The 16571-nt window shown below is 37.2% G+C and overlaps 1 protein-coding gene across 2 annotated transcripts in view; it reads right to left on the reverse strand.

The window, feature by feature from the left end:
• CHCHD3 (coiled-coil-helix-coiled-coil-helix domain containing 3) overlaps positions 1–16571 on the reverse strand; it is a 298991-nt gene that overhangs the window by 99482 nt on the left and 182938 nt on the right. The window contains exons 5-6 of one of the 2 annotated variants that reach the window (XM_007982962.3): positions 7937–7951; positions 6651–6734 (exon numbers count right to left, since the gene is read on the reverse strand). In XM_007982962.3, coding sequence (XP_007981153.1) covers positions 6651–6734; positions 7937–7951 — 99 coding nt within the window. The remainder of the gene's footprint in view (positions 1–6650; positions 6735–7936; positions 7952–16571) is intronic. The other variant, XM_007982963.3, reaches the window with a different exon arrangement.

A 16571-nucleotide genomic window follows, 5' to 3' on the forward strand; every position in this document is an offset into this window, starting at 1 on the left:
CCACATCACTGGGTTATTCAACATTGTATTATACCTAACTAAACTTTCTAATTTCCCTCAGCTCCTCAAGCCAAGAGGGCTTCAGGCTGAGCCAAACCCCATCATTCTCAGGAAAGCCAAGAGCGAAGTGGATTCCATAGAGCAAATCAATTCAAATTCATAATTGAGAAGTTATACATGCAGAACACATTATCGAACAGCTCAAGTCTTCAACATGTCCTGGGGAGACAAGGCCCTTCATCCTGGAAGACCCCTGGGAGACTGTGAGTTCTGCCCTCTCTGACACGATAACCATGGTCCTTCCCCTCACTTCCCTCCCACAGGAGGAACAGACTCCTGAAAAATACACATTCTCCTGAAGAACACGCAACGATCCAGACTCTGATGAAATAACTATCAAAACACTTTGTCAAAAGTTAAAAAAAAAAAAAAAGTTTGCTTTCTTTCCAGAAGATGGAAAGAGATGAAAAGGTGGAAAGCAGTATTATCAAAGTATGAGCAAGTGAATGAAGACCTCAAGAAGAAACTTTTAAGCTGCTTTAATGACTACAAATTTCTTATTTCAACGTGAAAGAAGCACAACTAGATATTAAAATAACTCTTAGGGGTATCATGCTGTAATTGCTAGGTAATAAGACCTTATTCATTCCTTGTTGGTCAAATTTTCCCAGGAAATGCCAAATTCCGGGGAGAAAATTATTCATTTTTGAATGCTTAACACTTTTAGGTTATGAGGTAGCATTAATCAAATTATAACGTCAGGACCTAAAAAGTTGTATTAGAAACTGGAAAGAGCTAACTTGAATGACCTAAAGAACTAACACTACAATCAGAGGGTTTACATACAGAATGAACATCTTCAACTTAGTACTAGACAGCAGCTAAATGCTTAAGCATGGAACATGGCTCAAATCCAGATCTATCATGTTTTGGCTGTGTATTCTTAGGTGAATTACTTTAAGCCTTCACCTAAGCAATAGGGTGCACAGCCACACAGGGTTGTTGGTGAGTATAACGTGAGACAATCCATGCAAAGTGCCAATCACAATGTAAATGCTCAATAAATGTTATCATCAGCTATGTTAATGAGGATGCTATAAACAATAACAAAGTATTCAAAGTTAAACTTGACTTTCTCCCAGGACAGAATTAAATTATAAATTTAAATGGTTAGTGGAAAAGATATTAAAACATTTGTGTGTATTTTAAAACCATACACTAATTGCATAAACACGACTTCATAGCATAAGCTTAGAAAATCTAGAATTCATTCACTGTGCTACTTGTAGAAAATACAGAAATATGCAAGTTATGGAACCTCAAAAACCAAAGAAAAACATAGAAAATACAGAAATAAGAAAATGAGCTCTGTGTCCTCAGGACTGTACAAGATAAACACACACAACTAATCACAAATATTATAAACAAAATGTGGCTATCGTAAAGAGGTATAAAGCACTATGGACATATTTGTCAATTATACAACAAACAAAAATAAAGTTGGGAAAAAAATTAAAAATAAAGTTGGGAAGACAAAAAAAAAAAAAAAAAACAGAATTCCTTGAGAGACTTGGAGACTACTTCCTAGAAACACTTAAGAACCTTCTCTTTGAAAGCTGTTCTCAGCTTCCTCTCATCAAATCACCAACCAGGAATTAACACTATCTATGTCTCTTATACTAATATTCAGGAATTAATACTCTCTAAGTATCTTTCAATTAGGCAAAACGCCTGAATGTGATATCTCTAATGTTCGCAGAGATGCCACTGATAACTTAGCAACATTTGGCTATGAAATAAGGACTTAAAAAATCTTTTCAAATGGCTTTGACCTTCTCTCTCAGTAAAGTGTCACTGCTTTTGAAAACTGGTTCTAAAGAGGGTGAAATCAGTGTCCAGTTAAATTACACTTATTACTCCTAACAAGTTAGTGAAAGAAGAAAATTATCTCAGACCCCTGGGTGCAGTGGTCAATATAAATATCTGGGTGGAGGGGGTTCCATTCACACATGGGAATTATCTAATTAACATAGTTTATTAAAATAGATCCAAGAAGCAAATCAAGCTGTATTACAGAACTAAATGTACTTCACATGTTTAGTGCACTTTGATTCATACTCTCAAAAGAAATTTGCATCAAGCCAATAAAAATGAATAGTTCAAGTCATCAAAAAGTGATAACGTGTACAATTGCTGTGTTAGTTAATCTAGTTGCTGTGCAGATGGTAAGGTTATCTTAGGAATCTCCCTCAGAACGATTCTGCAAAAGACTCATTGATGCTACACCCCTCTCCATTAATGATACACCATCTGGTATCCACTTTATAGTTGCATCACTTCATTCGGTTAAAAGAGGAAAGATACGTGCTTATGTCCACTTTTAAACCACAGGCAACCTGGATTTCCTTGTAAGTTAGATGATTCTGCAAGTTATATTAATACTAGAATCATTATTTCTTACAATACGAATTAATGGATTCAGCATTTTTACACTGTCTAATACAAAAGTGTACGCAGAATTCCTAATAGAAACAGTTAGACATTGTAATTTTCACTGCCATCGTAATACAAAAGAAAATCCCTTTACAATCTTTTGCATTATGCCTAGAAAATGCTTCATCATTAGAGACCTAAATGTCTCTCACATATTCCTGGAAGAAATCCAAAGTGACAAAATTCAACTTGGGTACTTTGAGAATGACAGTGACAAACAAAAACAGGACTGTACAGAAATGGGCAAAAGACACAAGGAAGTTGAATGATACTAATTTTATGATTATCATTATCTTATACACAATGGAAAGTAAGCAGATATTATTTCATGGCAACAGCTGATATTTGTTAAGCTCTTTCCAGCTTTCAAGGGGCTTGTACACACTCATCTGATCTACCCCCCATCACCATGAAGATGAGCAAGGAACAGAGTATATCCCCATTTTGCAGATAAAGAACCAGACACCACAAGATGACAAAAGCATGCCTTCTGACTCCTTGTCTAACATTCCTTCTATCACATATTACTTACTGTGGAGTTATTAAGTAACAGTAGTGTATATATTCCACCTTAGCATTCTAAGCTTACTGGTGCGTCTCAGATTTCAGTTTCAACTGCAGGCTAACTACTTTCCAGCCTGATCTTCAAAAAGGAAAACAATATATTCTGCATATATATAATTTGATTTTATCATATCGTGTCTATCTAATCTTCTACCACTTGTTCTACTTCATGCCAAAACGCCTAACAGTTTATTTGTTGAGAAGTTGTTGAGCAGGTAAGTTCAATCTGCCAGAAACAAATCCTCTCAGACACTTGCACCAATCAAATTGGTGAGTCTATGAGAAATGGGAGAATATTTGTCAGTGCCTTTTCTTGAACCTGACAATAATTAAAGTCAAGTTTATAAGGTACCTAACATAGTAAAACCTGACGGCAAAGAAAACTGTCATTGGGTGAGGAAAAGCAGGTGCCAGGTACATCATCTCAAAAACTTTCACTTGCACTCATTTAACGTTTACTAACTCTGATATGGTTTGGCTCTGTGTCCCCACCCAAATCTCATCTCGAATTGTAATGCCCACATGCTGAGGTAGGGACCTGGTGGGAAGTAACTGGATCATGGGTGTGGTTTCCCCAGGCCGTTCTTGTGGAAAGTGAGAGAGTTCTCAGATCTGATGGTTTAAAAGTAGTTTTCCCTGCACATGCTCTCTCTCCTGCCACTGTGTGAAAAAGGTGCCTGCTTCCCTTTCACCTTCTGCCATAATTGTAAGTTTTCTGAGGCCTCCCTAGCCACGGAGAACTGAGAGTCAATTAAACTTCTTCCCTTCATAAATTACCCAGTCTCAAACAGCTCATTATAGCAGTGAGAAAACAGACTAACACAAACTCTAAGCCATGTACAATGCTCTAGGTATAGAAGTAAAACAATTAGTGGGTGAATGGTTACTCTGTGCTACACACTATTACACGTGCTTTATGAGTATTGGCTCATTTAACAAATTAGTGAGGTAAGCACTATTAAATCATCACTTAATATATGAAACAACTGAGAGGTAAAATAAGATGCTCCACATTACACAGCAGGGAAATGCCAGGTCAGAAATTTGAATCCAAGGCATCTGACATCAGAGGCTTGTGCTCTAAATCTGAGTTCTGCCCACTACAACCAGGGGGCCAAATCAGGCCCAGTCCCTGTTTTTGGTTTTACATTTTTAAATGGTTGAAAAAAAATTTAAGCAAAATTTTGTGATGTGTGAAAACCATACGAACTTCATACTTTAGGGTCCCTCAATTAGAACAGAGCCACACTCATTCATTTACAGTTGGCTTTCTCTGATTCCACATTACAAAGGCAGAGTTGGGTAGCTGCACAGAAATCAAATGTGGTGTGCAAAGCCTAAAATATTTACTACCTGGCCCTTTACAGAAAAAATTCCTGACATTCTCTAAACCATTCAATTTTATGCCTATTCAACATCTCTACTTCAATGTCTGAAGTGTCCCAAGCTTAACATATCCGTAATGAAACTCCTGATTTCCTCTACCACCACCAACATCCCAATCCATATCTTAAGAATCTTCCCCTGTGGAAAAACCCTTCTAGTTATAAAAGCCATAAACCTAGAGTTTGAGTCTTTTCTTTCTTCACTCATGTTCAAAGCCATCAGCAAATATGGTCAGCTCTACCTTTAAAATACTGAACCACATTTCATTACTTCCCCTGCCGGCACTCAGACCCACACACCAGTCATCCCTTTTCCGAATTACTGCCATATTTCTTACTAATTCTCTGTTGCTTCAACTCTTGCCCAAGACAGCATCCAGAGGGCTTGTCTGTTCCCAAATCCCCCAGCCTTCTCAAACACGCCAAGTTCACGCCTGCTTCATGGTTTTGGCAATGGTTTGCTTCCCTATTACCATAAGCCTCTTCCCAAATGTCACCTCAACAGAGAGATCTTCCCTCTCTACCCAACTCCATGCCTAAACCCCAGCCCTGGGACTCTCTTTTCCCATTTTATTCCTCTCGAAATTATCATAACCTGCCATACAATATGTATTCTGGTTTTAAATTAAATTTAAGCTCCAGGAAGACAGATGTTTACCTCATTTTCTTCACTAGTACAAAGCTGCTGGCACAAGACCAGGGCCAAACATATATTAGGTGCTTAAGTAAATATCTGCTAAATGAATGAGAAAATGCTCTCTACATTCAAGAGGTACTCAGTTCGGTAACATACGGAGACAGCAAACACATTTAACATACACATAACTGTACTGAGTGAGGGTTAATATTGTATTTCTTATTTTTTCCTATTTTCTTATCAAATAACATTTTCAACAAATAAAATTTTGAGTTTCATTCAAAAGAAAAAGAGAGCTCACTCTGTAACCTCATGGTCTATTAATCTAGATAACCAATTAATCTAAATAACCAACCTACTTTATTGAAGACGGCACTGATAAGGTGCTCAAACTCTCATTCTTAAACTCACTGCCTTCTTTTGTCCATCTCTGTCCAATGCTAGACCCATGCTGACTTGACACCCTATCTCTTTTTCCTTCTCCTAACTCATGTTTAACTTCTACTATTCAGCTCCTATCCACCTCTCCTGAAGGAGACATTCATTTCTTAACTACAAATGCAGTAAAACCGAGTTTTCAGAAAGAAGATATACCCTGCCAGGCACCAGTGGCTTATGCCTGTAATCCCAGCACTTTGGGAGGCTGAGGCAGGCAGATCACTTGAGGCCAGGAGTTCAAGACCAGCGTGGCCAACATGGTGAAACCCTATCTCTAATAAAAATACAAAACTTAGCCAGGCATGGTGGTGCACGCCTGTAACCCCAGCTCTCAGGAGGCTAAGGCATGAGAATCGCTTGAACCCGGTAGGCAGAGGTTGCAGCGAACCAAGATCACACCACTGCACTCCAGTCTAGGTCATAGAGTGAGATTCCATCTCAAAAAGAAAAAAGCAAAAAAATAAAAGATAAAAGAAAATAAATATATCCTTTAAAACGCTACCATTTTTAAGACTGTACTAAAGTTTAGTCAACGTTTGGGGGAGATAAGAGTAGCAGTGTACTGTCTGACCTGGAGGCAATGTAGATTCTAAACATATAAAAAAGTATTTGGGAGGCCGAGACGGGCGGATCACGAGGTCAGGAGATCGAGACCATCCTGGCTAACACGGTGAAACCCCGTCTCTACTAAAAAATACAAAAAACTAGCCGGGCGAGGTGGCGGGCGCCTGTAGTCCCAGCTACTCGGGAGGCTGAGGCAGGAGAATGGCGTAAACCCGGGAGGCGGAGCTTGCAGTGAGCTGAGATCCGGCCACTGCAGTCCAGCCCGGGCTACAGAGCAAGACTCCGTCTCAAAAAAAAAAAAAAAAAAAAAAAAAAAGTATTTGTATTTGGTAGGTCCCAAAGTGGTAAAATGCATCAGTGAACAAATAATGCAACCATTCCAAAGTGACCAAAGAAAAAATGACATTGTTACAGAGGATGAACTACCTACCTACCTGCTTTGCTTCTTCACTTCCTGGTCACTTTACAACCAGGAAAAGCAGTTGAAGTTCTAATTAATTAATTTTTAAATAAATATACAAGAAAGCAGCAGATGTGGTAATAGAATCAAAGACAAAAAATAGTCATACCCTCTCCTCCAGTCTAGCCAGCTGTTCTTTGTAGAATGCATCCTGCTTCTTTAGCACTCGGTCTTTCTCTTCCAGCTGCCTAGCCTAAAAAAAGAAATGAGGAATATACTATATCAAGAAAAAGCAGCAACAGCAAAGCAAAAGTCAAGAATAAATTGCATTAGAAATAAGAATACAAATCTGAAGATTTTTGCAATCTGTTAGGTCTCTGCCATAGAAAAACATTAAGATGATGATTGCTGTATTTAAATGTAAAGAATAAGTCCGCATTGTATTTTTCACTGTAACAGCTGTGTCCTATTTTGTCCAGATATATTTGGAAATGTCAGAATACAGCACAAAACAGACTCTTATTTAACTTCCCTATCGAAGAGTAATTTCAAGGATTAATATTTTGTACAACAAAACTTTAATTTTATCCTGGGCATAAGATACATGGCTCTTAACCTTTTTTGAACAAAAAAGTAATGCCTAAATAACATTTTGCACATAAATCTTGTTTAAGAACAGTTAATTACCTGCAAATAAATACATACATTATTCTATTTCCCTTTATGTAAAGAATTAATTGTTATGGAAGAACGGAAACAAAAACTACTATATTTATTTATTTCAATAATTCAAAATAATAATAATAAATAACAATAATTAAAAGTAATTTTAAAAACTTTAGTTATTGCACTTTCAATTCATAAGATTTTTAAAAATAAAATCAAAACAAGTAAAATATTTTTGGTTCTTTAGAAAATGATGAAGATGGCTACTTATGGATATTTTTCAAGATTTGTGTAAAAAAATGTATTTCTTAAATTAAGGTTGGTATCTTGAATATTATGTTTAATTGGCCTTTATCTCTGAGGGATGAGACTTTCCTATATCACTCTGAGTTAGATTTTGTTTTCAACATATTTTTTGCTCAGTGAATGCTGAATATATGCCTGACTACAACTTATAAGAAAGTGTGTGTGTGTATACATATCTATATATATCATATACAGATATATAGGTATATATGTGCGTGTATCTTTTAATTTATATAAACAAAGTATATATATTACTTTTAATATGTAAAGTGTGCATATATATATTTTTTAATTGTATGCATCCAGCCATCCATTAACAAGTATATATTTAGGCATTCCCATCCTTGTGCTACTTCACCAAAATTCTTTCGTTAAATGACCAAGTATTGCCTATTTCAGATGTCAAGGTGCCTGTCTACTCAACTATCTGCTTAGTTTAGGTGAACTACTTGCACATTTATAGGTTGCTGTTTTGCTACTTACTTTGTCTTCAATATCCTGCGGCATGTTAAAAATAAAATAAACAGTTATTTAACAACGTAAGTACTGTTTTTTCCTAATTTCACACACACACAAAATCTGACGGATAATATTTAAAATGCAAGTAGAAGAAAGTAATGGGGAAAAAATAAAAAGGAAATGCTTAACTTGAGACACATTTTAATGTCACTATGCTGTTACAGTTTGAACAGAAGATTCAATGAAAAGTACATGCTGCTTGGAAGCATATGAATAAATAAAAACAAATACAATGTTAACATTAGATTAAAGTACACTCATATACAAGTATATAATCTATGGCTCCCTGGTACAGCACAGTAAAAATTTTATTAGACTGTTAGGAATATGAAACAAAAAGCAAACGAATTTCAAATCTAATATACATGACTACATAATCTAAAGAGAAAAGACCTCTCTAAATTCAACATAAAAACCCAAAATATAAATAAAGAAAATGAAAAAGAATAGACTCATAAGAAACTCCATAAAACAAAAGCACTATAAAATCCAAAGAAGCAGCAAGTAACAAAAAGAGGAAGAGAAATCCCAACATATAACTGGGAGAGTTAACGTTATTAACGTACAGAGAACTTAAAAAAGAAGAGCCTCATCCCCCACTCCTCTCCCCGCCAAAAAAAAAAAAAAAAAGAAATATACACAAACAATATAAACTAGAAATTAACACAAAAAAAATATGAATAATAAACACATGAAAAAAATCCAACCCCACAGCAAATCAGATAGTACAAATTAAGGTAATACGGTGTCTAATATTATTCATTCACCAACTAACAAAAATGTAAAATAAAAATACTCAATATTGGCAAGGATATAAGAAAACAGGCTCTCCTATACACTGCTGGTCAGAATATAAACTGGTATACCCATTTTATAAATCAATCAGATAAAATTAACAAGTCTTTAAAATGTACATATGCACTGAGACCTACAAACACGACTTACGGTACTTTTCTTAAGTACTATATGCAAAGACGTTCATGATAGGGCTTTTTAGACTTCATTACAAGGCTGTTTAGAATTGCAGCGAAACAAAAACAAACCAATGGCTAAATGAAATATGTTCTCAAAGTATACCATGTAAAAAAGAAAAAAGCTATATAAACCAACAGGCAGTATAACCTCTTTTTTTGTAGGGAAGACGAAGAGAAAAAACAAAAACAAAAGACCAAAAAAAAGAAAAAAAACCAGAAGGATATTTTACAAAATGTCAACAGAGGTTACAGCAGAATGGTAAACTTAGGGGCGGTATCTATTTTCTTATTTTTGCTTCTTCATATGTTCAGAATGAAAAACCAACATACTTAATAGTCAAGGGGCAAAAGGAAGAAATTTTTTAAGGTGAGGAAATGAATGGGTTTCTTGATTGTGGTGGTGGTTACATAATTACATGCACTTGTCAAAACTCACAGAATTGTATATTAGAAAGAATGAATTTAACTATATAAATTTTAAAAATGAATATAAATTAAGCATACTAAAATTTATAATAATAACTATAAATGTGTGAATGTGTGTATAAATCATTATTATCATTAATTTTCTTATGTGGCCAATTTGACTTCCAGGCATTCAATCCTAGCAAATATTAAAACAAAAGAGTATTTACATCTAAGAAAATGCAACGAGCATTATTTAAAGCAACAACTAAGAGTGAACAATAAAGGTTTGGGTAAATAAGGGTCTGGCAATAGGATACTGATTATAAAGATTTTGATCCAGCCATATAATCAAACAGTAAGAGTCCTTGAAAGCTGATATCTTAATAAAAAGTTAAGTTTTTAAAACTCAGAATGTTAAGTGAGAAAAAAACATGTCATAAAACAGGGTGTGCCCTAAGTTCCTAATTTTGCATGAGAAATGGGGGAGGGAGGAGCAGAAGGGAGGAGAAGGTGGAGTACTTGTTTATATTGACATGGAAAAAAGTGCAAAGTATGGTAAGATGTTATAGTAGTCATGACATATGCAGTGGGATATATTATTTGGACTGTTTCTTATTTCCTATAATGAACAGTTATTATTTCTGTAATCAGAAAAAAAATCTTTTAAATATCAATATTACACATGTTTACACTTGACTATGAGATGGAAATATAGCACTGAGGGTATCTAAAAGACTGACCTATTAAATAATTATATTAACACTTCAAAAAATTTGTTTTAACAACTTGAACAGTTATAGATAGCATGGAAATTGTATTGCCTACTAAATCCTGAATGTATCAGCACCTGGTTTTCTCCCCCATTCAATATATGGCATTATCTACACTGGATATTAAACACTCAGACTAGGTAATGTTCCTTTTGTTCACACAGTGAGATTTTTTTAAATGCAAAGAAATCATAATGGATATTCCATTATCATTATTTAGAAAACACTAAGAGAATTCAACACTTGAGCCTACTGAGGACACTGTATCAATCAACAAATTTAATTTTGAAAAGCTGATTACAACCTAAATAAAGGATGTACAGATATATGCTCACTCACTTTTCTAAGACATGATCCTTGAAAAAGTTTAAAATAACATGTCCAAAGTTCAGATGTGTACACTAAAGACCAAAGAGGGGAATATTTCCTAAGACCCAACACCACCAAATTATAGGCCAGCAGCACACATCTTTCCCTGGACTGCAAACAGAATCAATAGTTTGAGATCCACTGGGAAGAATAACAAAGTAAGAAACATGGCCACAACACTTTAATAGCACATTGCTTTGAAACAGTTAATATGATGCTAGGAGGAAAAGTCACACGATATGAATCCTGAAACTTAAATAAGCCTAGAATACACTGACTAAGCTAATAGCTGCTGAGGATGGGGAGTCACATTCAACTTTAAAAAAGTAGTAAACCTACTGCAAGGAAATAAAACTCCGTAGAGCTCTCTAACAGAGAATCATTGTAAATGAACAAATAAAAACAAAGAGGATTACAACATTATTTATTGATATAGAACCATATCTTGGGAAAAAAATAATATAAAACATTTTTCCCCATCTGCTATTTGCTATTCCTAGAAGAAATAAGTATAGAATAGTTTTCAGATCTTGCCAGATTTGGGATAATGTGACTGGACTTGAAAATGTGACACAATGTACATAAGTGAATCATTATGGAAAACCAGAGTATCCCATAATGCCAGAACACAAAAAAAATATGGAAATCAAGTTTAAGGAACCCAACACAAACATTTTGATGTCTTAACTTGGTGTTGATAGCTAGATTAAAAGTGAAGTACATATGTTTACTTCCTTAAAGACTTGTCTCTTTTCAGAATGGACTTGAAGGTGCTTTAAACAAGGGGTATAATAAAGTTTATACAAAAGAAAACTGGGATTATGAATATAACATACTGTTCTGATAGGAACTTTACCTTCCCATGAATAGTCCAGGCTAAATCTTCATAGCACAAACTTTTCGGCATTACTACACCCCTTTAACCCTGGTTGCTCCTGGGGACTCAGGTGTGGCACCAACTGCACAGCACTGGGAACTCAGTGACATCACAATCACTTAGCACAGATAATGAAATGTTACTTTGTATATCAAGCACAAGGCATGTTAAGGCAAGGTTCTATGCTACGGGAAAGCTTGTATATTTTAAATGACAAAGTTCCCTGAAATGTCAGTATCCAATTTTTAATAGCTCAGTGTAAAAAACAAAGCAGGTACCTATTCAACTTTTCATGAGATAACACTATGAAGCCAGAGATTACTAGGATTTAGAAAAGACAACAATGCTCTAACAACATCAACAGGACATCCCTATAACTATATATCCTTTTATTCTAAATCTTTTAACACTCTGAAGCACACATATAAAGAACTGAGAAAGATTCATCTTTCACTATGATATGGATAATCTACGGTAGGCAAAATCTATTTTACAACTCACATAGGCAGATGAGCAAAGAAGAGTAGGAAAAAGACCTTTATTTATTGTCAAAACTACACATGAGGTGCAATATATACGAACCTAATAAAATTATATGCTGACATAAAACAGAAAAAGAATTGAAATATCAAAGGAGGCTGAACCATAAACTTGTGAAGTAATATTGCATTTAGAAGCTGTAAAACATGATCACTGTGAATATCAATTAGCCATAACAGAATAATTAAAGTAGCCATGTATTCAATTAACTGAATTCTAGACTTTCGTTAGGAGAAACTACATAGGGTTCACTGAGTCTTTACCAAGTGGTATTAATAAACAAAGGATTATACTTTCAGCACTGTTTTCCAAACCATACCAGAGGGTGACCTTCAGTAGGGTAACTCATCTAGGTGAACTTAAAGGATGTCCAACCTATTATACTTTTCAATGAGGCATAAGCATCAGCTATAAGCAGACCCCAGCTTGAAATGTTAAACTGCACTGATGTCCACTAATGCTATAACACCTAATGTAAGGTGAACATAGACCAGAGAGATGAAAGACAAAAGTCCATTATTCCAATATACTTCCTTATCTGAAGTCTGGAACTCAAACCCAAGCACCCGATTAGATCAGGGCAGTTGGTGTTGGTGTTTGTTTTGTCTTCCCCTTCTCAGAGTTTCAAGAGCCCTGATCGACATTTTAAACTTTTTCATACTAATAACATACTGAAAACAGGTAACTGATTATGTCCTTTGCCACACACGGGTATGATATGGTTTGGCTCTGTGTCCCTACCCAAATCTTATCTTGATCTGTAATCCCCATAAGCCTCACATGTGAAGGGACAGACCAAATGGGAGGTGACTGGATCATGCGGGAGGATCCCCCTGCTATTCTTGTGATAGCGAGTGGGTGTTCACAAGATCTGATGATTTTTTAAGTGTTTAATGGTTCCTCCTTCACACGCTCTTTCACTCTCCGGCTGCCTTGTGAAAACGGTTCCTGCTTTCCCTTTGCCTTCCACCATGATTGTAAGTTTCCTGAGGCCTTCCCAGGAAGCGCAACTGTGAGTTAATTAAATCTCTTTCCTTTATAAATTACCTACTCTCGGGTAGTATCTTTATAGTGAACTTATTTCATTTTCACACTGCTATAAAGATATAGCAGTGTGGTACCAAGGTAGTGGGGCACTGCTATAAAGATATAGAAAATGTGGAAGCAAGTTTGGAACTGGGTAATGGACAGAGGTTGGGACAATTTGGAGATCTCAGAAGATGACAGGAAGATATGGGAAAGTCTGGAACTTCTGAGAGACTTGTTGAACAGTTTTGACCAAAATGCTGATAGTGATATGGACCATGAAATCCAGGCTGCGGTGGTCTCAAGATAGAGATGAGGAACGTACTGGGAATTGGAGCAAAGGTGACACTTGCTATGGTTTAGCAAAGACATTGGTGGCATTTTGCCCCTGCCCTAGAGAACTGTGAAACTTTGAACTTGAGAGAGATGATGTGAAATGGGAACTTATGTTTAGAAGGGAAGCATGGCATAAAAGTTTGGAAAATTGACAGCCTGACCCTGCAGTAGAAAATAAAAACCTATTTTTCTGGGGAGAAATTCAAGCCAGTTGAAAAGATCTGTAAGAGTAACAAGGAGCTGAATGTTAATCACCAAGACAATGTCTCCAGGGCATGTCAGAGGCCTTCACAGCAGCCCCTCCCATCATAGGCCCAGAGGCCTAGGAGGGAAAAACATTGCCTGGACCAGACCCAGGGCCTTGTTGCTGTGTGCAGCCTCAGGACTTGGTTCCCTGAGTTCCAGCAGCTCCAGATCTAGCCATGGCTAAAAGGGGCCAAGGTACAGCTCAGGCCATTGCTTCAGAGGGTGCAAGCCCCAAGCCTTAGTGGCTCTCATGTGATGTTGGGCCTGCAAGTGCACAGAGGTCAATAACTGAGGTTTGGGAACCTCCACCTAGATTTTAGAGGATGTATGGAAAAGCCTGGATATCCAGGCAGAAGTCTGCTGCAGGGGCAAAGCCCTCATGGAGAACCTCTGCTCGGACAGTGCAGAAGGGAAATGCAGGGTTGGAGGCCCCATGCAGAGTCCCTACTGGGGTACTGCCTACTGAACCTGTGAGAAGAGGGCCACCGTCCTCTAGACCCCAGAATGGTAGATCCACTGACAGCTTGCACAGTATACCTGGAAACGCCACAGGCATTCAATGCCAGTCCATGACAGCAGCATGGGGGCAGTACCCTGCAAAAACACAGAGGTGAAGCTATCTAAGGCCATGGGAGCCAACCTCTTGCATGGCATGAGACATGAGACCTAGATATGAGACATGAGATATGGAGTCAAAGGAGATTTTTTTAGAGCTTTAAGACTTCATGGCTGCCCTGCCGGATTTTGGACTTGCATGGGACCTGTAGCCCCTTTATTTTGGCCAATTTCTCCTATTTGGAATGAGAGCACTTACCCAATGCCAGTACCCCCACTGTATCTTGGAGGTAACTAACTTGCTTTTGATTTTATAGGCTCCTACATAGAAGGGACTTTCCTTGCCTCAAATGAGACTTTGGACTTGGACTTTTGGGTTAATGCTGGAATGAGTTAAGACTCTTGGGGACTGTGGGTAAGGCCTGATTAATTTTGAAATGTAAAAAGAACCTTAGATTTGGCAGGGGCCAGGGTGGAATGATATGGTTTGGCTCTGTGTCCCTACCCAAATTTCATCTCAAACTGTAATCTCCACAATCCCCGCATGTCGAGGGACAGACCTGGTAGGAAGTGACTGGATCAAGGGGGCGGTTTCCCCTGAGCAGTTCCAGTGATTATGAGCGACGCCTTTATAAGGGTCTGAAGGTTCCTCTTTCACAGGCTCTTACTCTCTCCTGCCACCTTGTAAAAAAGGTGCTTGCTTCCCCTTTGCCTTCTGCCATGATTGTAAGATTCCTGAGGCCTCCTCAGCCATGTGAAATTGTGAGTCAATTAAACCTCTTTCCTTTATAAACTACCCAGTCTCAGGTATTTCTTTATAGCAGTATGAAAATGGACTAATGCAAAAGTATATCTACTATTCTCTTAAATAAGAATGGAGGGCCAAAAATGAATGATTTTTGAAATTAAACAGTAAAGGTGACATTGAATAAAGAGAGGAGGTTGTTGGAGTACACAAATTTTGAATAGAAAGTGATCTGGTGGTGTTTTGCTTTAAATTATCCCAGAAGTTCTCTTACAACTTTTATGTATATCATAGTGCCTAACAAAAGAAACAAAATGCAGTGCTGGATGAAATTAGAACCAATTTTATAAACTTTCTTATACAGCTTGAGAGAGAGGGGACAATTGTTAACTATGTATTTACTCCTCCAGTTTTCTAGTTTTATTTCATAATTTGGAAGTTATTTGCACTATGACAGAGTAAGAAACTCAGTGAGGAGACAGAAGACTTGGGTGCCCATGTCCACTCTATGGAATCACCACATCACAATGCACTGACCCAGCCCAGCACCCATGTTCCAAAACCATCTTGGACATTACTTCCAGAGTCTTTGTCAAGTCATACCCTAGCTGCTTCTCCTACTTTTGCAGCTAATAAAATCTTTCAGTATGTTTCCTATGGCACTTGTTTTTTTTTTTTATTTTACCTTGTATGATACATGCTTACTTACCCACTGCTCCTCTCCTTAACTGTAAACTCTCTGAGACAAGAGAAGGGCTTTCCTCCTCTCTGTCTGTATCTTTGGCTCAACCTAGATCTGTACTTTCCACAAGGAAACAGTCAGTACACAGCAGCTGTATCAAATGAACCGCACTGAGTGCAAGAGTTTGTACGAAGTAAGTTGGTACAGCTTTTGGGAAGGAAATCTGTCCTAATGTCCATGATTTAGTTCAAACTACCACATGATATACAGTGTGATTTTATGTGTACATTATTATGTAAGCTCTGAATTAAGTGCTGCCAGCAAGTTACTGAGGAATGCACAATCCAGGAGCAATCAACAAGTATTCTTATTAGAAGCTCGAAAAGTAGAGGAAGCTACTAGAAGCACTTCAGTCACCCATGCCTTAATCAACAGTGATGTTTTGCTAATTAGCAAAATGACTGCTGGAAATGGGATTTTATTGGTGAAAATGGTCCATTAACCAGCATGATAAATGTTAGATATGAGTTCTTATTAGTAAAATGAGAGCTATCACAAAGATATCAGAATTAGCTGCCATATTATAAAGACACTCCTACATCTGATGCATGAACAGGTTAAAGAAATCCAATGAGGCCTCTAGCTTTTACTGTAGGAATGGTGCCTCGGAATTGATCCCTAAAAAGCTCTGTATCCAGCCATGTGTTTAAGACAGAGATTCTTATTCTTGGCACTGTCAACAATTTGGACCAGATAATTCTTTGTTATGGAGACAGGTCTTACATACTGTAGAACCTTTAGCAGTATTCATGTCCTCTAATCCATACAGCCCAGCAGCACTACCCCAGCTCTGAGTTGTGACAAACAAAATGTCTCCAGACACTGCCAAATGTTGCCTAGGAGGCAAAATCGCCTCTGTGGAGAACCACAGGTTTAAGAGGTGATATGGTTAGGCTGTGTCCCCACCCAAATCTCATACTGAACTGCAGCTCCCCTAATTCCCACGTATCATGGGAGGGACCCAATGGGAAGTAACTGAATCATGGGGGCGGACTTTTCCTGTGCTGTTCT

Source organism: Chlorocebus sabaeus, chromosome 21 (genome assembly GCF_047675955.1).
Source record: "Chlorocebus sabaeus isolate Y175 chromosome 21, mChlSab1.0.hap1, whole genome shotgun sequence".
NCBI lineage: Eukaryota > Metazoa > Chordata > Mammalia > Primates > Cercopithecidae > Chlorocebus > Chlorocebus sabaeus.